The sequence below is a fragment of the Chenopodium quinoa genome, unplaced genomic scaffold, assembly GCF_001683475.1.
Source record: "Chenopodium quinoa cultivar QQ74 unplaced genomic scaffold, ASM168347v1, whole genome shotgun sequence".
NCBI classification, from domain to species: domain Eukaryota; kingdom Viridiplantae; phylum Streptophyta; class Magnoliopsida; order Caryophyllales; family Amaranthaceae; genus Chenopodium; species Chenopodium quinoa.
In genome coordinates, this window is record NW_018743285.1 from 4,107,888 (window position 1) to 4,135,306 (window position 27,419).

Below are 27,419 nucleotides of genomic sequence, written 5' to 3' on the forward strand. Positions count from 1 at the left end.
ATGAAGAGTTTGAGTCATATAGAGCTACAACTATTGAAGTCGCAACCAACTAAAAAGTTACAACAAGATGTACCATGCTCACTCATTTTTATTCTGTAAGACATTAGTCTTGGTTGTACCATGCAACTAGTTGTACAAATTAAATTATTAAAAAGGTTTGGATTCCAAGAACCTCAAATTAGAAGTATAGTATTTGGATATGTTCTGTGTAGCTGCTTGCTGTTCTTGAATTGTTCCAACAGTGACAGATTATCTGGTCACTCCTTGTGTGGTGATTTTATTATCAGTGATGTGCTCGAATTTGGTGATGGTAACGTATTGATGTTGTAACTGCTTACATCCTTAATTTGAGTTCAATAATTAAACATATCTTTCTTGAGGAGAGACTAAGTCTGGACTAGATTCTACTCATTTATGTGGTTTTTAATTGCTACAAGTTGCTTATTGCATAAAAAATTAATCAAGTGTCAGGATAAAACCCCTTATGTATTTATCTTTTCCTTGTTTTTTTGAATTCTTTTGTTTAGATAAGATAGCTTGAGAGCAACATGATTATTGCAACAACACTTGGTCAACCTGATAACGGCATTTGGCATCCACAAAACTAGTCATATATACGGGAAGATTTGGATTTGTTTGACATCTAGACTCCTGGATTTGGGATAATAGTTAAGAGCCTTGATCATATCTTTAGTTTGGTCAGCAAATATGTCTACAGCATATGGAACTCCGAGGCTTTATGCACTGCAAGGAGGGAGTAACAGCTCGGGTTTGTCTACTCAGTTATATGGTTCTGAAAAGCACAAGGTCAAGTACATGGCAGAAACTTTCAACAGTCCCAGTTATGATGTGCAGTTTTTCAATAATTCTCCCTCGGAAGAGCTGATTCACCCACCAAGTTCTACTCCAATCCAATTTGACAGCTCATACCAAACAAATTACGACCTGGATTACTTCATCAGTCAAAGTCCAGAAGCAGTTGAATATGATGAGGGTATGATGAAGTTGAAGCTTCAAGAATTGGAGCATGCTCTCCTTGACAATGATGAAGACGGAGTAGATGAGGTTGTTATTGGGCCTGAGCACAACATGGAGATAGATGAAGATTGGGCTGGGTCATTGAGGAACATGATGGCCCATGACTCCCCAAAGGAGTCCACTTCCTCGGAATCTTCCAACTTGAGTAGCATTGGCAGCAAGGATGAAGCGCTACCTTCTTCTCGTAATACTAAACAGTTACTCTTTGATTGTGCTACTATGATTTCAGAGGGAAATTTTGCACAAGCTGAATCAATGATCAACGAGCTTAGACAAATGGTTTCGATCCAAGGGGAACCATCACAGAGGATTGCAGCCTACATGGTAGAAGGCCTTGCTGCTCGGTTGGCTTCATCTGGGAAAGTTCTTTATAAAGCTCTGAGATGCAAAGAGCCACCTTCTTTTGAAAAGCTTGCAGCAATGCAAGTACTCTTTGAGGTATGTCCATGTTTCAAGTTTGGATTTATGGCAGCAAACGAGGCAATTTTGGAGGCAATTAAGTATGAGAAGAAGGTACATATTATTGATTTTGATATCAACCAAGGAAACCAATACATAAATCTCATACGATCTCTTGCTAAGCAACGTGGAAAGTCGATTAAGTTGAGATTAACTGGGGTTGATGATCCTGAATCTGTTCAGCGCCCAATTGGTGGCCTAAAAAACATTGGGCAAAGGCTTGAGGTGTTAGCTGAACTTGAAGGGTTGCCCTTTGAGTTTAAGGCACTACCAACGAGAACACCGCTTGTTACCCCAGAAATGTTAGATTGCAGACCTGGGGAAGCACTAGTGGTAAATTTCGCTTTCCTGCTCCACCACATGCCTGATGAAAGTGTCTCAACGATCAATCTTCGAGACCAACTTCTTCGAATGGTCAAAAGCTTAAACCCAAAGCTAGTAACCATTGTCGAACAAGATGTGAACACAAACACCACCCCGTTCCTCTCTAGATTTTCCGAGGCTTACAGCTATTACTCCGCCGTTTTTGAGTCTCTCGATGCCACTCTCCCGAGAGAAAGCCAGGAAAGAATCAATGTCGAGAAGCAGTGTTTGGCACGTGATATTGTGAACATTATAGCTTGTGAAGGGGAAGAAAGGATCGAGCGTTATGAGGTCGCTGGGAAATGGAGGGCTAGGATGCAAATGGCAGGTTTCAGATCATGCCCGTTAAGGCAAAATGCGAGTGATATGATTCGAGAGCTAATTGTGTCACAGTATTGCAACCGGTACAAGTTGAATGAGGTGATGGGTGCGCTTCATTTTGGATGGGAAGACAAAAACTTAGTTGTTGCATCAGCTTGGAATTGATCAAAATCGAGTTACTAATGACTGTTTCTAGTTTGAGTTTTCACTTCTAACAGACTTGAGGGTGCTGTGTAATTTATATAATTAGCAATAAGAGTTTGTATATTATGTTGTGATCTTTATTTTTTGCTGAACTGCTTATTGTAGTCTTCATGAGGCGATGTCTCATACAATACGCTTTTTTTCTAGCAGTTCATCATGAACATAAACTGTTTTTAGGTAATCCAATTTGTTGACTACACACTTTATGTAACATATTTTTCTTCATTGCATTACAATGTTTCTTTGATTTCCGTTCTTTTTGTATTTGATTTTGCATAGAAACCTCTTAGAAGCTTGTGTTCCTCTTCCTTATCCTTGTAAATGCATGCAATGACGCACAATAATATTGCGCTAGAATATACTTTGTACAATTTAAGATAATCTTAATACTACCTTCGTTTTTATTCTTTAATAAATATCTTGGTTATACTTTGGCACTATTCACGTAGTTGACCAATGTCGGTGATTTTTACATAAGATTAAATATGATCGTTAAATACTTGTTAGATAAAGCACATCTTAATTATATTATCTAATTATTAAAATGGGGTACTTAAAATAAATCAAAATTACAAGGTAACTATCATAGTCAACTATGGCTACCTCTTTTTCGTGTCTTGTAGAACAAATCTTATCTAATTTCCAAAGGATGAAAACAAACAATAAGAAGAGAATTGTTATACGTCGTTCTCAAATCTCATTGCTGAAAAAGAAAAACTCTGTCAAATTTTGCCAACTACTAGTCTACTACCTATATATTATCTAAACTCCAACGTACCTATAAAGCTATAATAAGAGAGGATCAAGGAGTGGAGGGATGGTTAGTCCCTCCATCTCTTCCTGTTGTGACCAGGATTCAATCCTCACCTCTACCCCTCCTGTAATAGGAGGGACACCCCAATATCTTACCTATAAAAAAAAATAAAAAAAAATAAAGCTATAATAAGAACATTTTCATGTTATTGATTTTTTTTTTAAAAAAATATTCATATTTACAACAAATTAAATTTTGAAATCTTTTGCATGCATTGGTTGCATATATTGCTAGTCATTACTAAAGGATTTATGTATTCGTCAAGTGCAATTACTAGATATATCAGGGATCACTATTATGGAGATACTTAGTTCATTCTTTTGGGTCGTCATTGGCTGTTACTAGATATGAAACTCCCAAAACCCAATAGAATGGATCCTATGAGGTCACACACAAGGGTATTGGATTGAACAAGTATGGAGCCCATTAATGGGCCTCATGAGGTAATGACAAGCCATGTGAATGGGAAGGCTAGAGAAGATTGAATTGGATTAGGAGTTTGGGCTTCACATGGACTCTAGTTATGTATGAGATATATAAATAGAGTCCTTACCTAGGTTTTGATAACAACACACAATTAACCATAAAGTAAATTGTGAAGTAAGGCAACCTTAATCTCTCTCTCACGCACGCCCTCCCCTCTCTCCCATCTATACAGCCGCCGCCCCCCTTGGTGGCGCTTGGTGTTGTGGTGTTCATGGTTAGTTCATTCCTCTCCTCTCCGTAGAAGGTTGATTGAAAGGGTTCAATTTGTGCCCGTGGACAAAATAGAGGAATCACGATTGGGGTTCTAGTTCTCCTATTGAACTTGCTCGATCACACGTGGAATCACGCTTCAAAGGTACAATTAGATGTTCTTTATGTGTTGTGCATAGATCTTGGTTATTAGATGCTTATGAATATGATTCATGCAATTCTACTTAGAGTATCTAGAGTCCTATAGTGGTATCAGTTAGCATTATGCATGTACACATATTGATATTAATTCTTTGTTGTCCACAAATTTTAATTCAATTAAGAGGGAGAATAATTTAATTATGGGTCAATTGTTATTTTCAATGTTGATTTAACATATGAAATCATTAAAGTGTTTAATTTTGCTCAATTTTAGCCTAGAATATGACCGAATTTTTGCCCCCTTTAGGTTTGAAATTTTGACCCCCCAAACCCTAATTTCAAAAAATTCGAAACTCTAACCCTAAATTTTGATTTTGTGTTTTGGTTTTTGAATAATTTCGAATAGTTTATTTTTCATGGATTTAATTTATTTGATTTCATGTATAATTGTGAATTTTGCATCATCAAATTATTTAATTTAAGTGTTAAATTGAATAGGGAATTAATTTCATGAAGAACCCTAATTTGAGATTGAATGTGATTTAATTTTGAAATTAGTTGGACCAATTTAATTTAATTATAACAAATGTTGTTTAATTGAAACTCAAAAAAAAAATTATTTTTTTTGGGGCTATTTTTGGGCGGCAGCCGCGGCCGGGTGGCGGCCGCCGGTGGTGGTCCAAGAGGGAGGGTGGGGGCGGGCATCAGGTCGGGTCAGCGAGGGCAGCAACAGCACCACCGTGCATCAGTGGCACGGTGTATGGCCACTGTGGCTGGCTTCAGCTGGCCACACCACGGTGGTTGGCATAGGTTTTCAAAAAAAAAAAAAATTCTTTTATTTTAAAATTCAAAATTTAAAATCAGATTTTAAGAAAGATAATTGTCAAAATTAAAGTTGTTAATTTTGATAAGTTTATAGGATAATTTGAGCAAAAGATTCTGTGTGGATAATAATTGATTAAATAATGAGATTATCCCATAATTATTTTAGGAAATAATTGATTTAAAATTATGTGATTGACTAAGTAATTAGGATAGAATCTCCTAAATTAGTTAGGATAATCATGGAGAATAAATATGATTAATCTTTCCTGATTAAAATAAGATTTGATTCTATCTCATACCTAAATTAAAATATATGATATTTCATAATTGGTCATGAATAATATATGATATCATCTAATTATAGTTTAAAATATGAGATATTTAGGTATCATGTTTCCTTAATTATGAACATTCGATGTTGTAGTTTAGGAAAGCATGTTGAGTGATTTATTATATAGCAATATATATAATTATAGTCTAGTATGGCCCATAGATTCTAAATACGATCTGCGCATCGTGATGTATTTTTATAATCTAAATACGGTTTGTGTACCGTTAAGTATTTTTGTAATTAATTTTATTTTATTTAAGTAGTAGATAGTATAGAATAGTATTACAGGTTGCAGTTAATCCAAGAAGTCAATGGAGTAAAGGCCCAAAGGAGCAAGGTGGATGAGATCCATGAAGGTTCAAGTGGGAGCCTTTTGCTTTATTAGTTTTCCTAGGATTAAGGGGCCATACTATGTCATATTTTATTTATGCATTAGTTGATTATGCATGCTAGGTTTTATCTATGCTTGTGATGATGCGCTAGAGTTCACTAAATTAATCACAACATAATAAATCTAGGTCCCGGTAATATTGAGGTTGCTTTTCCAATTAAAAACCCAACAACCCTTCGATAATTAATGATAGGTCATGCCAAAGCTGGGTGTCATTTTTATATCTTTGGAGACTTGGGGTAACTCAAGCTTTACAATTTTAATTGGTTATATTCAACAAGGTTACCTAAAGAGTTTAGAATCTTGAAGCAAAGGGTAATAATTAAACATGAGATGGTTGATTATTCAACCAAGAATTACAAGTGTTGTAATCAGTAAAGAGTTTACTCACCTTGAAAATGTAATGGTTGATGGTAGGGCCAAAGTCCGTCAATTATTGCACAAATTAAGGGTCTTGGAATCACTTAATTCAAAAGGGATCATAAAAATTGAATTAAGTGTATGGTGCTTTAATTTCATTAAACATAATTATTGAACTTTGCCTCGTTTTTGTTTGTAGATGAATAACTTTAACAACAACACTAACTTGCCAACCAAACTGAAAATAAGGCTAAATCTCAGAAATTTCAAGGATTGGGAAAATGAGCTAAGAAATGTTCTTAAGAGCCACAAGCTCGAAGCTCGGTTGTACATTCCCATTGAAAGTAGATTCACAGTGGGTTTAACTCCTGAAAGGCATGCGAAAGATGTTGCAAATGCAGAGAAAGTCAAGAACTTCATGTTAGCCTCTATTCCAACTTGTTAGAAGAGAAGGTTTAAGGATTATGAGCGAACCTTACTGCGAGAGTGCCTACATGTTGTCTGTAGAGGCGGTATAGGGGCATTAGGAAGTTGAGGCATCACTGACAAGAATGTCAAGGAAATCGTTGAATAGATTCCCACGGTATATTACTCCTAGACTAACAGTGTAAGGTTTGAGACTTACAATATTTATTGTAAGATACTGGCTAAGAAACTCATACCTGGCCAGTCAGTTAAGAGCCATGTCAAGGAACTAATTGAGTTATTCAATTGGATGGATATCTTAGGGAGACCGTTTGATGATGAATCTGCTCATGATACTATTCTGTTTTTCACTCCATGCTGGATTTGATCTCATCAAGCTAATTCATGATAATAAAGGCTCTACAGTCGTGCTTGTCGATTTACTGATCAACCACACAGAGGAGTACTTGAAGAAAGAAGGAAGCCAGTGATTCTACTGCGGTAGGTGGTCTTACCACTTACCAGAATGTCCTCACAACATGCCGTTAAAAACAGAAGGTAAGGAGTTACCTAGTATATTTGTTGTTGAAATCAATCTTACTCCTTCTTCCACTTGGGTATTCGATACCAGTTGTGGTGCTCACATTGTTAATAACATGCAGGGCTTAAGAGAGAGTAAGAAGTTAGCAAAAAAAAAAAAAAAAAAAAAAAAAAAAAAAAAAAAAAAAAAAAAAAAAAAAAAAAAAAAAAAAAAAAAAAAAAAAAAAAAAAAAAGTTAGCAAAAGGGGAGATAACACTTCGAGTAGGAAATGGACCAAAAGTTGCAGCACTTGCTGTTGGAAGCTATCACTTGAAGCTCCCATCTGATCTTATTTTAGTGCTTAATAACTGTTATTATGTTCCAACAATTACCAAAAACATTATTTTAGTTCCAGTGTTAGATATTGAAGGTTTTTCTTTCGAAATAAGAGACAAATGTTGTTTTATTTCTAAAGATAATATGTTATATGCTAACGCAAAATTGATTAATGGTTTGTATGTTTTAGACTATACAACCCATGTTTACAACATTGATCATAAAAGGCGCAAAATAGATGAATCAAACCAAACCTACTTTTGGCATTGTAGGTTAGGTCATATAAACCAATCGCGCATCCAGAAATTACAAAAGGATGGACTCCTATCCTCATTTGATTATGAATCGTTTGAGAATTGTGAGTCATGCTTGTTAGGTAAGATGACCAAATCACCTTTTACAGGAAAGGGTGAAAGAGCTAGTGACCTTTTGGGCCTCATACATACAGATGTGCGTGGACCAATGAGTTCAAAAGCTAGAGGTGGATTTAAATATTTCATTACCTTTACTGATGATTTAAGTAGGTATGGCTATATCTACTTAATGAAGCACAAGTCGGAATCCTTTGAAAAGTTCAAGGAATCCCAGAATGAAGTACAAAACCAGCTTGGGAAGACAATTAAAGCACTACAATCTGATCGTGGTGGTGAATATTTGACTCAAGAGTTTGATGATCATTTGAGGGATTGTAGAATACTTTCACAATTAACTCCTCTAGGAACACCACAGTTGAATGGTGTGTCAGAAAGGAGGAATCGGACTCTGCTTGACATGGTTCGATCCATGATGAGCTTTACCGATTTGCATATATCGTTCTGGGGATATGCATTAGAGGCAGTTGCCAACATACTGAACTGAAGCCCGTCCAAAGCAGTTGAGAAGACACCATATGAGTTATGGACTGGAAAAGTTCTAAAGTTGTCTTATCTCAAGGTTTGGGGGTGTAAAGCCTATGTAAAACGTTTACAAGGCGATAAATTAGGCCCTAAATTAGACAAATGTTTCGTCTTGAGTTATCCCAAGGAGACAAAAGGATATTACTTCTACAATCGCGCAGACAACAAAGTGTTTGTTGCTCGCGATGGTGTCTTTTTAGAAAGGGAATTTCTTTCTACAAAGCCAAGTGGGAGTAAAGTGGCTCTCGAAGAAATTCGAGACGAGCAACAAATGGATGTGGATAACACCATGTCAGAGGCGAGGGCACATGAATCAACTAGTTTGACAAATCATGCGTCAGAGCAAGCTAATTCAACTAGCGAGACTCCTATCGTCCCACTTGAATCTAATTCTTGCGAAAATCTTCAAAGAGTTGAAGAGAACATTTCTACTATTGCTCTCACCCTACGTAGGTCTAGCAGAATCAGAAACAAATAGTTTGTTGATGTTCTGTTCACTGAGGATTCCGAAATCTTCCTGTTAGAGAATAAGGAACCCACAACCTACAAGCAGGCTTTGGCAAGCCCCAACTCAGAGAAATGGCTTGAGGCCATGAAATCTGAAATGGACTCCATGTTTGAAAATGATGTGTGGGCCCTAGTAGACTTGCCTAATGAGGTCAAACCTATTGGCTGCAAATGTGTCTACAACATCAAAACAGACAAAGATGGAAATGCCTACATCTATAAAGCAAGGCTGGTTGCAAAAGGGTTCAGACAAATTCATGGTATTGACTATGATGAAACCTTTTCCCCAGTAGCAATGCTTAAGTCCATTCGGAATCTTCTAGCAATTTCTGCATTTTTCGATTACGAAATCTAGCAGATGGATGTCAAAACCGCCTTCTTGAATGGATTCTTGATAGGGGTTATGTATATGACATAACTTGAGGGTTTTAAAGATCCAAAAATCCTGAAAAGGTATGCAAGCTTCAGAAATCCATTTATGGATTGAAGCAAGCATCAAGGAGTTGGAACATTCGTTTCGATGAGGCGATTAAACAGTTCGGTTTTCTCAAAAGCGAAGAAGAACCTTGTGTATACAAGAAGTCTAGTGGAGCAGCCTAGTCTTGTATGTAGATGACATACTGCTCATGAGGAACGATATACCAATGCTTGAGTCAGTCAAGGAATGGTTGAAGAGTTGTTTCTCCATGAAAGACTTGGGTGACGCCGAGTACATTTTGGGAATCAAGATCCATCGAGACAATATTCGAAGGATGATTGGACTAAGTCAAGAGACTTATATTGATAAGGTTCTTGACAGGTTTGACATGAAAGACTCCAAGAGAGGATTTCTTCCCATGTCTCATGGTATCACGCTCAGTAAAACTTAGTGCCCTCAAAAGCCATAAGAGTTGAAGCGTATGACTAGTGTACCTTACGCCTCTGCAATAGGGTCCATTATGTATGCCATGATATGTACAAGATCGGATGTTGCATATGCTCTAAGTATGTGCAGCAATTTTCAGGCTAACCCAGGGGAAGCGCACTGGACAGCTGCCAAGAACATCCTTAAGTACTTGAGAAGGATTAAAGGAATGTTTCAAGTATATGGTGGAAAAAATGAGTTGGTTGTCAAGGGTTATACGGATGCGAGTTTCCAAACAGACAGAGATGATTTCAAATCCCAGTCCGGGTACATTTTCTATCTGAATGGAGGAGCAGTGAGCTGGAAGAGTTTGAAGCAAAGCACTATCGCAGCCTTTACGACATAATTTGAGTATTTGGCTGCGGTTGAAGTAGCTAAGGAAGCAGTTTGGATTAAGAAGTTCCTTACAGAGCTAGACATTATACCTAGTGCTCAAGAAGGAATCGAGTTGTTATGTGACAACAATGGCGCCATTGCTCAATCAAAGGAGTCAATATCACATTTCAAATCCAAACATGTTGAGAGGAAGTATCACCTCATTCGAGAGATCGTTGGCTGATGAGATGTCAAGATGAGCAAAGTTCATACGGATGAGAATATCGCTGATCCGCTTGCTAAACCCCTTCCACAACCCAAGCATGAGGCTCATATTAGGGCAACTAGATTAAAGCAAGTGATGTAATTTAAGTTGTATTTATTTTGAGAAAACTTATTACATATGTAATACATTTACTTGCAGAATTATGTTTAATCAGAAATTTATTATTTCTCTTATTTAATTATGATTTTTGATGTTAAATAAAATGTCCAAAATAATTATGAATTGATGGGTTCATCATGTTGATGAGTTGGTGAATGAAACCCCACAGGCGAACTAAATTCATAAATTATTTAAGTTCCTAGTTCGAAATCATTAAATTGGACATAAATGATTTCAATAAATGGACTAGCATGTAAGATTGATTGGATAGAGATGCTCGGTCAATTAAATGGGTATGCATGAATGATGCATGATCGAACTATGGACCTACTTTGAAGTTCAAGTATAGAGCTTCCGGATATATTAGTGGAGTCCTTTGACATGAGTGGAACATTGAATTCATTCAATGATTGATTTAGCTGTGATACACCCAAATGTCATTCCGTAAAAGGGGACTATAAAAGGGGTTGCCCGGTTACGTCAAAAGTTGAGTGGGAACCTTGGTTGCTACAAGATTGGATTAAGTCTACCTATTTAATTAGGAATGTGTCATGGCCCTTGAAGAGTGAGAATTCAGAAAATGTGTGGTCGTGCTCAAATGGATTGCATAGTAATCATTTGTTTTGTAATTCTAACTCAGTTTCAAGAAAACATTTGTAGATTAATATGATCTCGACATGAGATGCAATCATATTATCAAATCGACACACATTGACTTAAGGAATTTTAATATTACACACTTGTCTCTGTAATCCCCCGTAATTTTGTGAAATTTAAAATTATATTTTAACATATTTTTGTGAATATTTAATTATGGTTATTTATATACATAATTTATTTTACGGATTTTTCACTAAAGACCACTGAGTTAATGCGTAATTCACCATATACCACACAAAATTTTCTAATTCACCATATAACACTGAGTTTAACATAAATGTCACAACATGCCATTTCCGTTAACTCAGTTAGTCATTAACATTAATTGTGCCACGTGGCAGCTTGTAATTGGTTCTAATTAATATTATTTATTTAATTAATTAAATTTAGAAAAAATATTTTAAAAAATAAATAAAAATTAAACACCACCAATACAAGCCACCGCCACCCTTGCCGGCAACAATTGCGATCCCAGCCACTTCCCAGATGGCCGGTGACTGCCCTCCCCTGGCCCCTTCCCCCCGCTGGCGACATTCTCGACCCCGTCCCCCTACGCCAGCGACCATCCCACTCCTACTCCCCTTCCCCGAAAATCATCCCCCACCTGTAACCCAATTCCCGATTTCTTCGCCGGACTCCCCTTCCCCGATTCCCCAATTCTCGATCTCTCTAACCCTAAAAAAATCCTCAATTTCCCTCTTGCAAATCCCAATTGGAATATTGACGGCAAAGAAACCAACCATCAAATCTTGACGAAGAGAGATAAGGTCGAATTATAAGCGAATTTGTTCGAAAAAGAATGCCGATAAGTCGAATTGATGTTGTTGTATGGTTGCAGATTTTGAGTGTTGTCGGTTCAGGGGGAGGGGAAGGCCAACGCGCTGGCGAGAAAAGGGCTGGGCGCCGGCGTGGGTGGGGGCGGGATAGGGTGGTGGCTGGGGGTTTTGGTCATATTTCGTGCAAGCAGAGGATGTTGGGATAGGGTGGTGGTTGGCTGGGGGGCGTTGGTGGTTTGGGAGGAGGACGGGAAGGGGAGATGGAAGGGGTAGGGGGAGCTCTGGAAGGCCGGCGAGGGAGGAGGCTGGAAGGCGCCGGCGGGGAGGAGGAGCTGGGCTGGTGGAGGAAGGGGGTGTCGAGGTTGGTGGAGTGAGAAGGTGGTGGCTGTTTATTTTTTTTAATTATTTATTTAACTAATTAATTAGATAATATTAATAAGAGCCAATAAGTGACAGTCACGTGGCATAATTAACCTTAATTACTAATGGCGTTAACGGCAGACTAACGGCAGTTAACAAAATTATGTGTTAATATACATTAACTCAGTGTTATATGGTGAATTAGAAAATTTTGTGTGGTATATGGTGAATTACGCATTAACTCAGTGGTATTTGGTGAAAAATCCGTTTATTTTACTATGATTTAAGCAAATAAATTTAATGTTTATAAAGCTAATAAAACTATTTCATTAAATTATTTCCCTACCCATATTTTAATCATGCATTAATATGCAAGTTCAACCCATAAATTACTAAGCCCATCCTTTTACCTAAAACCCACTCACTTTAAGCCCAAGTTTTAATCCTAGTTTTATTAGAACTAGGGAAACCCAAAAACCCCACTTCTTATTAGTTAAACCCATCTAAAATTTTCCACTTTCTCACTCCCAAATCCCACGTTGAATTGCTGCTACTGCCTTTCCTTCTTCTTCTCCTTATTCACGCTTTAACCTTAAAAAAAAAAACAAAAGAGAAAGCTGTTGAACACGCTGCTGCCGAGCACCACCACCACCTGTTCGCCGCTGTCGCGCCACCGCAGCGTCACGCGCAACACCCCACGACCACCAGTTTGCCCTCTTCTCTCTCCTTCTTCCTTTCCTTCCTTTTTGATCAAATTATTTCAAGTTATAATCTTGATTAAGTTTTGTTTTGAATTGTTATTTTTATGGGTTAATGATGTTTAATTATCCTAAAAGATTATAAATTTATAAGTTTTATCATGTTTAAATTATGCATTAAAATTTCAAATTTGTTTAGTTAAGAAAATTAGGGTTTAAAACTTGAATTTCATGGTTTTAGGGCTTAAAAACGTGTTGCTAAAGTTATTCAATTGAAGCATGATTATATTGTGATTCTACTATGATTATGATGATGATGATGTTTAATTCAAAAGCAAGTTTTCAGTTTTTCGTAATCAATTTCTGATTGACGTTCTTAATTTCTATTAATCATGTTTTAATCACGCTTAGATTCTAACTCATTCGATTTTTGCAAAAAAAATAGTGTTTTTCGTGTGTAAACAATGTTTTAATAAAAACTCACTACCTTTTGTAGTGAGCACCATCCTCTCGTGGCCAAATTCAGCCTCTAAATATGGTTTTCGGGCAGTTTTTTATTTTTATCGAAGGTTTAATATTTATAATAAATTTTCAGATTTTTATAAAGCTCTAAACTTGCCGTAATTTTATGAATAAGTATGTATCTTAATGTTTTTATGTAGGAAATTTTAAGAATAATATATAAGCTTTTAATTCTAGCAAAAAGGAAGGTTTTAAAGTGTTGTTCAATTGAATTTTGAAGGTTTAATTGAGTTTTTATGAAACTAATTGAATTCTAATTATATATTTCAAGTTTAGATTGTTGTATTCATACACTCTACTATTAAATTAAATTTTCAGATTTTAATCTTGGTTTTAAAGGTTTTAAATCATGGTTTTATGATGGTTTTTAACATACTAACCTACTATATAATGATTATTTCAAGTAGAGATGTTTATGAGGTTGTTTTATATTCTTAAACTAAATTTCCAGATTATAATCCTTACTTTAAAGTTGCTGGAATTTTATGTTATAAGCTATATTTTCATGATTTTAACATATAAACTTATAGTTGAACTATTGAATTATTAACTTTGACTATTGTGAGTAATTTAAAAGCATTATTTCAATGGTTAAAGGGGTTTTAAAGTAAGTTAGTATTGCTGTAAATTATATTGCTTGGTATTGATTGAATTATTATTATTTGGTTTAGGAGAGGACTTCGTAGAAGGTGATTTTCAGTTTTAAAGTGGCCAACCCCTCGTTTACTCAAGGTACGTACAAGGATACGAAAACCTTGACTCTAGAAGCATGTTTAAGGACTTAGAAAACTTAGAATCATGTTAGGAAACTTGTAGACTGGGTGAAATTTTTTGGTAGTGGGTTTGATTGATGATTAATGTGATGATTGGTTTGATTCATGTATGAGAAATGCGTATTGATTTTTCTAGTAAGTGTTACTTGTGCAATAACTTGCAAGATGAGCTAAGAGGCTAAGGTACATAGATATGTGAAATGAATTATCTTATTACTTGTTCAAGCTTATGAATTGGAATGAGTAAATGGAGAATTAAAGTCTTATGAGACGAGGTTACTAATTTGAGGTGCCTTATGCACTTAAGGTGTTTATACAACGAGTTAGTTAAAGGATTCAATAATAAATAATTGTTTGTCACTAATAAATTAAGAATTGAGTTGGAAGCTTGGATTGTTTGAATGATTGATGTATGATTGGTTGTATTGTTTTGCATCTGAGTCATCACCAAGTTTAAACTGGTAAATCACGTAAAGTGTAAGAAGGATGAGCAATAAAACTCTGGATTCGTGCACATCTAGAGTATTGACAATCAAGGGTTGGAGTTCACTGGGTATTAGCCGTATACTTTCTAGAGGCCGTCTGATCTACGAGTTTCTTGTTTACAAATGTTTTTCTTTAAATTATAAGGAGTTAGATGAGATCTCATACTAGCTATGGCCACGGAGTCGCGCCCGTCTGCCATTGGATGTTTATTAATGTTTCCGAAAGGAGGCATAGGGTTTTCTTTTATTAATGTTCCGAAATGGAGCATAGGGGGACAACGTGGTCTATTGCTTAATCCAATCAATGAATGAAATGAATTATTTAATATTAATTAGTGAAGTCTTAGTCATGTTAACAGTTGAGACATGTGCCTGAGTAAGTAATTAAATTGTGTGTGTTGATTGCTTATTAGTAGTATGCTAGGAATTCTTTGTTATATTTCGTAGCTTGTATGTACTCAGCGTTGCTGATTGCGTGCTTTTGTGTGTCTTTTCATGGTCATGGCCTTCGCCTTTCAATGACCCTGTAATGATCCAATTTTTACACTTGTAATATTGGAGTGCAGATTAATCACAGGTTTATACATAATCAGAACTTGCATCAAGGTGGTGGGATTTTGAGTGGAGTGTTGGATGTTTCCACAGTATATTTCATTTCATAAGTTTGGATTTAATTTACTTTTATTGGGTTTTGAATAAGGGCCTTAATGGTTCCAACTTGTAAGCCTAAATTTGGTTTTGATTTTTTTTTTGGTTTTGAAACTTGTTTATAACTGAGTTAGTTTTTCCGCTGCTAAACTCTGAACTAAACTCAACGTTTGAACACGTGGCGGTAGCACGTCAGTAATTCTCTTGCAAATTGATAAAGGTATTTACAGGTTTTTAAGAGAGAATTATTGGGGTGTTACAGTCTCAGACAAGTGGGAGATTGAAAGATTTATGTCTTCGTCAAGTGCAATTACTAGATATATCAAGGATCACTATTATGGAGATAATTAGTTCATTTTTTTGGGTCGTCATTGTCTGTTGCTAAATATGATAAATGATCTTTGGGCTAGTCAAATAGCCCAAAGCCCAATAGAATGGATCCTATGAGGTCATACATAAGGGTATTGGATTGAACAAGTATGGAGCTCATTAATGGGCCTCATAAGGTAATAGCAAGCCATGTGAATGGGAAGGCTAGAGGAGATTGGATTGGATTAGGAGTTTGGGCTTCACATGGACTCTAGTTATGTATGAGATATATAAATAGAGTCCTTACCTAGGTTTTGATAATAAGACACAATTAACTATACAGTAAATTGTGAAACAAGGCAACCAAACTTCCTAACCCTAATCTCTCTCTCACGCACGCCCTCCCCCTCTCTCCCATCCGTACGGTCGCCGCCTCCCTTTGGTGGCGCGTGATGTTTGTGGTGGTTGTTCGTGATTATTTCGTTCCTCTCCTCTCCGTAGAGGTCATCATGATGTGACCCGTTTTTTTCGGGCTTAAGGCGGAAAAAATCCAACCCAAAGTCGAGTTTGGTTCGATCTTATCCAAAATTATTTTATTTTTTCACAGGGCTTATATATTTTTGGTTTAGACTATAAAAGCCCGAAAAACCTGCTAGGTCCAGTCCAATCCATAGATTCGTTTTGAGCATGCATATTCAGCATGCACCTTGACCCAATCGAACCCTATCAAGTAGGCCTTTTTGGACTTCAGCTCAACTCGAAACCTGAATAAGTGGTCTTTTTTTCTTTTCTTCAGCTGATCTCTCGAACCTGGCCTAACTAAGTGGGCCTTTTTTTTCTTCGTCTCGGCTCAAGCCATCCCAGCCTAGTCCACGATCACCTCTTATATTCAAAGGAAATTAAGGTATTTGTTTATTTTTTTCGAAATCTCCAAACCAAACGGTCTCTTAATACAGGTAAAACATTCACGTAATAATTTTGGCATTGTAGTCCGTAAGTTTCATTTTGAAATATTCCCTATAAACCCAAATCATATACCAAAATCAACTTAGCAAATATTCCAAAAGCCAACACAAGAATTTATCTTGCTTTAACATAATAGTTTTACCAATAGTTCGAAATCATTGAAATCATAACCTCTAACTTTCATGATAATACATTCAATTCCAAACTTCGAATGCCAATCGAAATACATCAAAATCAAACAATCACATTTTTAACTTAGAAGGTGGATGAACAATGAGTACCTTACCAATTAACAATTATACTCACTTTATACTTAAATTAAATCATTAAACAATAATAACAACTTGATAGTTTAACATTCTCTCACAAAATCAACTTTAACGAACTAAAAAGAACTTCAATTAAATTCTTTTAGATAACTTTCTCAAACTAATGAAATATAATTATAGTCCATGCATAAACAATCTTGGTTTGCTTGAGTAAAGATAAGAGAATAAGGCCCAGCTATATACTTCGTAAATAATTGTTAAGCCCAAAAAGTGATTTGGGCTCTGTTGAATTTCAAGAAAGAAGGATTTGGTATGGAGGCCGGTGGAATACTCACTATTGGGTAGCAACATCAAATAACCTATCAACAACAATGAGCTATGGGCTACCGAAGCACGAGGACATTGCCTTATCAGATTGGAACCTCTCACAAGTTATCCAAACCTGAATTTGCAAACTAAAGAATTTTAGAGTATGGGGAACAGGTAAGGAAAATTCATTCTCACGAAGTGTCTCTAGTGAAATTTGAACCTCCAACCTCAAGATGGGAAGGCTAAAAAAAAAAATAAAAAAAATGATGGGAAGGCTCAATCCTTACCATCAATCCATTAAGTCAAGCCCTACTTGGTATTTCGTACTGTTATTTGTGATATAATCTTTTATAAGAACTTTCAATAACGAATTTAAACTAATAAATAATCAAGAAAGCTTTTTTTTTTTTTTTTTTTTTTTTTTTTGTTTTTTTTTGGAAATAATCAAGAAAGCTAGTTTAACAATTTTTTTAACATATGATGATGACCTTAATAAAAGAAAATTTAAATCATATTTTATACTCTACTCTCCGTTCATTTTATTTATTTATTATTATTATTATTATTATTATTATTATTATTATTATTATTATTATTATTTTGGCTTTTACGGTCTTCAATGCACATCATTAGCCATGAATATGTGCAATTATAGATGAGTAGTATTATAAAAAGTTGATATTTTGAAAATGCATATTAAATCAAAACTAACATGATTCTACATGAATGGTTTGATGTTTATAATAGTTTGCTTTTATAGTTAAAGTTTTTGAAAGTTGACCAGAGAATTCAAAATTTATAATTATAACTAAAGTAATTACCGCTGATATCATTACTATCCACATGCCAACCTCATAATATTTTCCCGCCAAAACTAATAGTGACATCATTATTTTTTTAACATAAATAAAATTTGAAAATGGTAAATTAATTATACACTTTCCTAAAAGATTTTATATTAATTAGTTAGCACATAAGAATTATAAATAAAAATAGAAACAAAATTAGGACACACGATTTGATTAATACTTCATATATACAATCGACAGCTAATTTAAAGCTACTAAAAATTGGCTGTTTCAAAAACCTTTTTTATTTTTTATTTTTTATTTTTTATTTATTTTTTTCTCTTACAACAACTAATTTAAAGCTACTAAAAATTCGGCTATTTCAAAAACCTAACAAGAACAACTTGTAAATTGGGCTATTTCAAAAACCTAACAAGATCTTACTTATAGTAAATGTGTATGTTTCTTCAAATGAATTATTTCAAATGGATCAAAAAAAAAAAAAAAAAAAAAAATCAGAAGCACAATTTCTTATTTTATAATTAAGTAAAGTATGTGATCAAAGTTAGGATATGAATTGTGCAACACCAAATTGTTTCAATTTATGATGAAATTTAAAAAGATGAATTGCAGTACTTTGTATTACGGAGTATTAAATATTAATCACCTAATATTTATTGTATTACTTATAACTATTATTAATATTATTTATTACTCATAAAGACTACGGTATCAAAAAGTTAAAAGCCAAAGTTAATGCCTATTCGATCAGGAACAATCCGGGTTGAATTTAGGTCGGGTCAATAACAAGTCTTGTTGATTTCAGGTCGGGTTTGTAACAGATCGGGTTGAATTTCGGGTCTGGTTAGTAATAGGTCAGGTATTATTCGGGTCGGGTTAGTAATAGGTCAGGTTAAATTCGGGTCGGTTTATAATAGGCTGGGTTAAATTCGGGTCGGATTAGTAACAGGTCGGGTTAAATTCGGGTTTTGACGGGTTAAAACAGGTTTGGGTCAATCTCGGTTCAGGACGGGTTCGGTTCAGGTCAATAATTTACGGGTTATATTTAGGTCGGGTCATCTCCAAGTCGGTTCATGTTCGGGTTCGAGTTTCAAATACTTGGGTTAACTCGGGTCTAGGGGTGGTTTCAGGTCGAGTCATATCGGGTTCGGGTCACAATTTTTCTGAGTTCAAACAAGTCGATTAATAATCGAATTCGAGTCGATATTTCAAATCGGGTCAGTTTTTTACAGCTCTAACGCTATTTAACAATTTAGGTATTTGAAAAGCCAAAAGATAACAAAATTGCGGTTTACAATAATGGACTTTATTAGCGCCAATCTCAGTTTAAGTTTTAAGTTGAACGTGTACAGCAAAATCATTCACTTGCTCAACTACTCGTACATTATTAATAATTATGCACGAGTAGCATCACTATTAATTAGTTGTTTATATATAGCATTCTATTTTCTCTTAGACTACTTGCATTGTCTATATTACTTACTTGCATATACTGTATTATTTATTAGTGCAATTAAAATAATTTCACAAAATTGAATTCATTATCATCATTATTATTTTAGCACATGTTTTGAATTTTATTGTTAATAGAAATATTGGTTGACAACAACTTAATGTCTTAATATTATGAAAGCAAGGCTACTTATCAAAAAAACTTGTAGCAAATTCATAATGAGATCTTATTTACTTGGTCGAAATTATGAACACATTCGCAAGGGAGTTGTATACGTCACTGTAACAATAGTGATAACAACAAACTAACAAAGGAATTATTACGTGAGTTATATGTGACCATTCCTTTTGTTGTCTAAGATAATGTGACTAGATGTTTCGTTTTAGACACTCACCAACCAAAAACCTAGCTGTTTTATTTTATATATATATATTAAGGTAAGATGAAGGAACATAATGAACCAACATCTCTCACAGGTTAAGCAAGTCCAATTTCACAGGTCAACGCTTGAGAGTAGAGGGGGAAGGTAAGGGAATTTCCCTACCCTCAAGCAAATGTAGTTGGTGGGGCTCAAACTTGTGACCTCAAAGTCACAAGGTGAGTTTCCCATCAACTCCACTAAGCTTTGCTTGGTAACCTAGCCTTTTTTTTTTTTTTTAACATTAAATGATTAATAAAAAGGGGTGCAACACGAGAACTTCTCAGGAGGTCACCCATCCTAGTATTACCCTCGCCCAAGCACGCTTAAGTGTGCGAAGTTCTGATGGGATTCGGTGCATTAGTGTTGATATGATCGCACCCAAATAAAAAGGGGTGCAACACGAGCACTTTCCAGGAGGTCACCCATCCTAAGCTAGTACAAATAATTAACTGATTGACATATCATTGTTTAAATTCAAAGAAAGCAGGTTTAGTGTTGAGTTGGAAAGGAATTCATATTGTTACTTTGAGGTCATAAGTCAAAGCTCCACTAAGTGCAAATGTTTGGGAGTTGGATGTAGGGGGATTTCCTTATCTTCCACTCTATTTTCAAGTAGAAATCTCGTCTGCATTGCTGGATAATTGTGCTGGTTTAATAGGGTCCTTAATCCTTTTACTTAACCAGACCATGAGTTAATGTGGGACTTCAGCTTTTGAACAACATACACATGCAGTATTAAAACCTACAATTATGCAAATCATTGTCTTGAATTTAATTATCACAAATGAAAACAAAATTTTGGTGACCACTTGAAATTAAATTGATTGAAAGTACCTAGCCATCCGTCCTATAATGATATAATATTGTGTGATTCAAATTTCTGGTTTTAATTAGCTTAAAGTATAGTTCATAACAAATGAACATAATACAAATAATACAATAATCATCATACAATAAAATCAACAAAACATAGGAATTTTCTTTTTATCTACATTGAAAAAGCATTAGTATTTCTCGATAATTTTTTTTTAATAACATAGAAATTTTAATTTTTGAAATAGAGCTGATTTAGTTAATTGTATCCTTAGAATTGTACTTTTTATCATCATTTGTATGAAATCGAACTTGTAATGGACCTTGGGATACCTTTGTTAAGATTAGGCAAAGAGAGATTTAAGGTATTTAGGAGTAACAACCTAAACCTTATTTAGAAAATTTTCAAATTGTTTGTTTAAGGGGTAAAGATATATGCAACCTTAAAAGTATTTAGTAGATACATGATATGATTTTAATAGATATAAATTTAAAAATGAATTATAAAATCACATGTTGATTAGTGTAATTATTGTTTACTGACTTAATAATTTAAATTTTATTTTCTTATACGCAACCCCATTTTCTTTTTTAAAATTCATGAAATATGTTAATTACATATGTTTTTTTTTTTGTTTTTTTTTTGGAAATAGATATATACCACTATTTAGAAGACCATTTATTGACAATTCTATCAACAACTATCTTCAATAATAAATTGACAAGGCTATATATGTAGTTGAGAAACCCAAAACAATTAATGTTGGATTATTAAAACTCTAATATTAGGAGACCAAACACTCAAATAGCATATGAGCATATCATATTCATAACTTAGCATGTTAGTGTGACATTGACTACTAATAAATAAATACAATTATATATTAAATAAATACAAGTATATATATTAATACAAGTATCATATACATGAAGTATGTATCGTCCAATAATATTGTATACATTAAATTATTATTGTATATTTTCAAAAGCAACCACATATTAAATTTAATTTTTCATTGATGTTTGATGGTCTATTTGTATTGTTCCATTCTCATTAAATAATTCAACATCAATAAAAGAGATGGTGAACCATGTGGATGATAAGTGCTTGAATGATGACTACAATGTCAATATGACAAAAGGGTATTTTCGTCCATAATAATAAATCCAACAATGTAGGGTCTCGAATCTTAGATGTGATACATAAAGGATGTACAATATGTGGCTTGAATCTTGTTATCTCATAGCAAATTCTATGAATAATGCATCTAATTTGGTATATGTACATGTTTTGAGGTTGTCTGCTCAAGTGTGAGGTCAAAGAGTGACCATTTTATTGTGCGGTTGCATATATACTTGCATAGCTATACAATTTGTGCCACTTACGGAATATAATATGTTTTTAGTGTAACAATAATTAGGTGAGCAATAATGTGTAGATGTTGTTTGATTTTATTTACCAATTATGTATCACAAGTTACAACTAATAATTTACCCCCTTTATTTCTAAAAATATTGCTAATTTAATCATTGCATATAGGAAGATATTTTAGAGATGTAGAGAGTAATAACTAAATTATACCTGGCATCAGCCTATCAATTATTGAGCTCATTTTGTACAATCAATCAAAGTTAGAATGAACATATATAACGATATTACTTAATATGATTGTTCAAATTATGAATTTAACTTTCAATCATCAGTTCTTAAATGTTGTCGACAATTAATTACTAAGTTGTAAGAGAATTAAGGAAAGAGAGAGCTAAATGAAAAAAGTGAGCAAAATTATAAAATTGGACTAATCAATGACAAATGATTAAGATTTTGTTATATTCATCTTACTATTTTTGCTTATTCTTGTCAAATGAGATTAGAAACTTTTGGACCAGACTAGAAAAATTATAATTAAACCAAACAAAATTATATATATGTAAAAAGCAATTTAAACTAGACAATAATAATTTTAAATCAAACTAACTAAAGCTCTTATCAAACTAGATTAGATCGCACCATAAACAAATATGGACTAATAAACTTTATTTAAGTTTAAGGTGAATAGAACATAGCCTATATGGGATGTGTGTGATTGTGTGGAGGAAGAGAGGATTAATTATAGTAATAAAAAAAATAATTGAAAAATATATAAACAACATAAAATAGATATATAAATAACAAAGCAAAACAGACTTATGAAAATTAAATATGATTAGGTTGGTACTTTAATTGAAAAATAAAGCACTAAAGCAGTATGATTGTTAGTGAATTTGGTACTAGTTGGTTTTTATTGGTTAGTAATACTAGTTGATATGTGTATGAAATTATATAAAGTTGTAAATAAAGTAAGAAAAAAAGAGTGAAAATGAGAAAATATTGTGGGTAAGAGGGATAATGTAGTAAAAGAATTGAAGTTTACAAAAAGATGGAATAACATAAAAGTCTTACAAACTTTAAGAAACAAAAAGGTGTTAAAATCATTTCGATACAAGTGTAATATGTATTAATGATACAAAGTAAAAGTTTTGCGTTAATAATAGCAAAACTCCACAATCTACAAATAATTAGAAAATAATTATCGGATTTGAGTGTTCGATCTCTTGATGTCTTTGATAGGTTGTCAATTAATTAATTCACTTCATAATTCCATTAATTTTCTTCACATTTAGAAGTCATTGACCCTAATCATATTAGGTGCACACGGCACAATGGCGTGTATCACGAAAGTTGATGATTTTTTTAATGATAATCTTACTTTTTTGATAATCAATATCATTGTAGGACCATCATCAAGTCAAGTCTAGTTTTAAAAAAAAAAAAAAAAAGTTTTTGCCCCCACCATAAATTTCAACAAGAGAATAAAAAAGACATCTAGAAGGAAATAAGCAATAATGAATTATTTTATTCATTTCTCGCAAGTAAATTAAATAAACATGAAATTTATATAAATAAACTCAATGCTAAAATAAACAAAATATTACATCTTATGTGAATGTTGACCTCACATAAATAATCAAACTAACAAGCATTACTCATGCATTATTTCAAACAACACTAAACAAGTGACAATATCAAGAATTTAAATCTCAAATCCATGATTTCTAATGCCATAATTTGGCATGCATGCTAAATAGGATGACCTTTGTATCTTAGGACTCCAAAGATTTTGGGGTGAAGTTCTTGAACTTTGATTCCATCTCATACCATGATTCCAAGCTAATCATGTCATTGAATTCGGAGAAAGTAACAATTTTGTCCAAGTCATCCCTAGTGGTACCCTTGTCCTTAAGAACCCTCATAATTTCAACCAAAGCTTTGGTTGTAGCATAGATTGTTGATAGTGAATGAGCAATCAAGTGGAATCCCATTTCCTTGAACTCTGCGGGTGTGTGCAATGGGGTCTTTCCTCCTTCGATCATGTTTGCGATTCTCAAACCCTTGACATCCCTAACAACCTCTTTCAACTCTTCGATGTTTGCAGGTGCCTCAACAAAGGTCGCATCAGCTCCGGCCTATATACCAAATTAGATAATACTATCAAAATACAATTATAAATAAATGATTATCTACATCATTTCTTTTCTTATGCATCTGCAACCGTTAATTTAAGGATTCGACCATCCAAAATCTAAAAGAATCAAATACGGTTCCATCACTCTAAATTGTTCTTAGTAGTAATTGTCATTAGTCTTTCAACATTGAAAGATATGTGATCTGTATGAAAATGAAATTCTCATATGTGACAAGTTTTAGCTAGAAACAGTAGTCATGTGCTGGAGGATCCAAGTGGTTTGACTTGGGAAAATAATGGACACATATAAATAGTACTCTTTTAATTTCTTTTTGATATATTTTATAGTTGTACTCCACCACACATTACTAAATTGATCTTGATTCAGATTCAATCCAAACATGTTGAGATCATAAATCTTAAATCCATATTCAAATACTCGTAACTATCGAGCCCACCAGTTTAGCGTGAAATATATCTATGTTTTTATAATTCAAATATATTTCAATTAAAAAGTTATAAACAAATCCTCTTACACAGGGTAATTTATTGGGTTAAATAATTTAGTGTGAAACTGATCTACTTTTTAATAATTTAAATTTATCGTAACTAAAAAATTATATCGTCAACTAACATACCTCTCTGTAAAGGTTAGCCCTTCTAATGGCCTCTTGTAGACCATGGGGAGCCCTAGCATCGGACCTTGCTACCAAGAAAAAATCAGAATCACCAATGGCTTCTCTTGCAGCTGCAATTTTAAGGGCATGCTCCTCTGCAGGTACAACACTCTTACCACGCATGTGACCTAAGAAATTAACAAAAAAAAAAGGAGGAGTTGTAAATTAATAACATTATAGATTAAATTTATACATTTGCAAAATATTGGTAAAGTCAACTGTCAAAATACTTACCACACTTCTTGGGCCATACTTGATCCTGTAGAAAAAAATATTAATTCACATGATTAGTAAATTCAAAGTATTAATTAATGTAATACACTTGTATTAAATCACTTCTTTTATGTTGTTCAAGTCATGTTCAATAATTGGTACCTCTAGGAAGACACCCTTGGCACCAGCGGCAATCAATTGTTTGATAAACCTTTGGACATTGAGGGGGCCACCACCTCCGGTGTCTGTGGTAGGCCAAAAAAAATCTCCGTTTTATTAGTAACAAGTTGTTTAAAAATCATGAAACATTTAAGAAATTAATGAATTAAGGTAGTTAATTACCTCCATCAACAACAACACATAAGCTTGGAGCAGCAGCGGTAATTCTAGTTACAGTTTCAACAACTTCAGTAGTTCTGTATCAAAGAATAATTAACATTATTAGTATATTATAAGGTGATACAATTAAAATTTCTTCGATAAACAGTTATTACTAGATAATACATGTAATATTCAAAGCTTGACATAAGTGAAAGGATAGTACACCTAATACTAAATTTATTTTATTTTGTACAACCAAGAAACAATTAGCCACCTTTTGGTTCACTAAACCCCAAAATAGGAACTTTTTTTGAGTTGAATAATTTTAATCATCTTCATGTAAGTGTGAAAGTGGCTATCTAAGAGCATAATTTATCTATCTATTAGAAAATCCTAAATACTTTTAAAAATGTTTGTATTGATAGGACACAAATAAAAAGATTTCACATTAAACTTTTTAGTATGTCACATAATTTTATAAAAAAAATTTAGACGGCGTTATTTTCATATAAATATATATATATTTTTTTCTTAAATATATACTCCGTATCTATTTTTTTGGCGGGATTTAAACTTCAATATTCACAATTGACAAAAAGAAAATAAAAATACAAAAATGCGAAAATAAATACTAGTACATAGTATTAGCTTATTCATCCTAAAAATTGGCGGGGCATAATATAGTAGTTCATTGAAGGGGACTTAACATACCACCCACTACATAAACTAAGCATATAAACATTTTCGAAATATTTTTTTTATATATTTTCTATCGTAACCTTTTCATTAGATATATTTATATTTTAAAATTTACCAATAATATGTCCATTTCTTTTTTTTTTTTTTTTGAAATAATAAGATGTCCATTTCTAAAAACACGGGTGCAATAGTAATACAATTTGTTTTTATTTTTTTTTTTTTTTTTTGGGTTTCAAATCCTATCAAAATTCTAAGTCAAAATGTACCAAATCATTTCCACTTGCCCACTACTTAGAAAAGGTTGCGAAACATATAGTAGCTGCCTAAGTGTTATTACCTTTAATAGGACATAATAAATTGGTTTCCATTATGTTGACTATACAAGTATACAAGCACATGCCTTTAGGCTCATAATTACAAAGAGTAATAATTAAGCATCTTGCATTTAAGATCATAAATTTCACGTAAAATAACTCAGATCAGATCAGATTATACCATACTATATTATATTAGATTCTTTTATATCATTGTATAATATTTGACCACTTAATCTTTTTTACGAATTATATTGGATCATGCATATGTCACTCTACGCATCAATATACTATCACTTATCAACATAACATTTGACATTTCTAAATACTAATGCAATAGTTACCAGTTCCAGAATTTATAACGAGGAATATAATCATTTTATGAAATTTAGAGACTTTATTAACAATGCACTAGAATAAAGAGAAGTGAGAATTATACGTGAGCAAGCCAAAGTCAGGCAAGCCAAGGAGGGCAGCGGAAACACCAAAACCAGAGACAAAGCAAGCTTTGAAGCCGGTTTTGGCACAAATGGCGGCGGAGAAGGCATCTTGGATACCGGGCATCAACACGGATCCTTCCTCGGCGATCAACCGGTGCACGGTTGTCCTTCCTACGGGAGCAGAACCCTCAAGAGAACCCATTTTCTAGTAAGAAGAAAAAGAGCTAAGAAAAATATGATAGAAGGAAGGAAGGAAGGAGGAGATGATCACTAGAAAGAAGTTGTGTTTTGTGTTTATGTTTGGTGTGTTTGCTACCCTATTTATAGTAGTAGAGTACCAAGATATGGTACGTAGTCATAACATTTTAAAAGAAGAGTTGCACCAAAAGATATTCATTTTTTAAATAAAAGGGGTGCGAAATTTCGTTTATTTTTAACTTTTTGACATTTTTTTTATTTTGATAGAAAGGAAATTTCGTGATTTGTTGTTTTGGTTAAATATGCTTAGAGGAAAAAAATATAATTGGAGGGTGGAAAATAGTATTTGTGGGTCCACTAGACCCCCTAAAGTGAGTGATTACTTGGCAATGTTATCATTATATGCGTATTAATTTGAAAATTATTAGGGGTGTAGGGACATGTGTTTTAAAATTATGTATGATTACAATTTGTGGAATATAATGTTGAAAGCCTAAAAGATTAGCTCCTTTTTTAAAAAAAAAAAAATATTATTTACTTATATTTAATTTATATTTGTAAGCGCGAGA

General features: G+C 33.7%; 2 protein-coding genes across 2 annotated transcripts; one reads left to right on the forward strand and one right to left on the reverse strand.

The window, feature by feature from the left end:
* On the forward strand, window positions 1-2,636 carry LOC110735834 (scarecrow-like protein 1). The gene is made up of 3 exons (XM_021916017.1): window positions 1-95; window positions 243-315; window positions 670-2,636. The coding sequence occupies exons 1-3, from the start codon at window positions 1-3 to the stop codon at window positions 2,344-2,346; spliced, it is 1,845 nt and encodes a 614-aa protein (XP_021771709.1). The 3' UTR covers window positions 2,347-2,636.
* A 20,760-nt stretch (window positions 2,637-23,396) lies between these two features.
* Window positions 23,397-26,960, reverse strand: LOC110735795 (petal death protein-like). Its single transcript, XM_021915980.1, has 6 exons — window positions 26,652-26,960; window positions 25,221-25,294; window positions 25,041-25,123; window positions 24,900-24,924; window positions 24,627-24,793; window positions 23,397-23,989 (listed from the first exon to the last, which is right to left on the reverse strand). Exons 1-6 carry the CDS (start codon window positions 26,852-26,854, stop codon window positions 23,627-23,629), a joined length of 915 nt encoding a protein of 304 aa, XP_021771672.1. The 5' UTR covers window positions 26,855-26,960; the 3' UTR covers window positions 23,397-23,626.
* Between the last annotated feature and the right edge of the window lie 459 nt (window positions 26,961-27,419).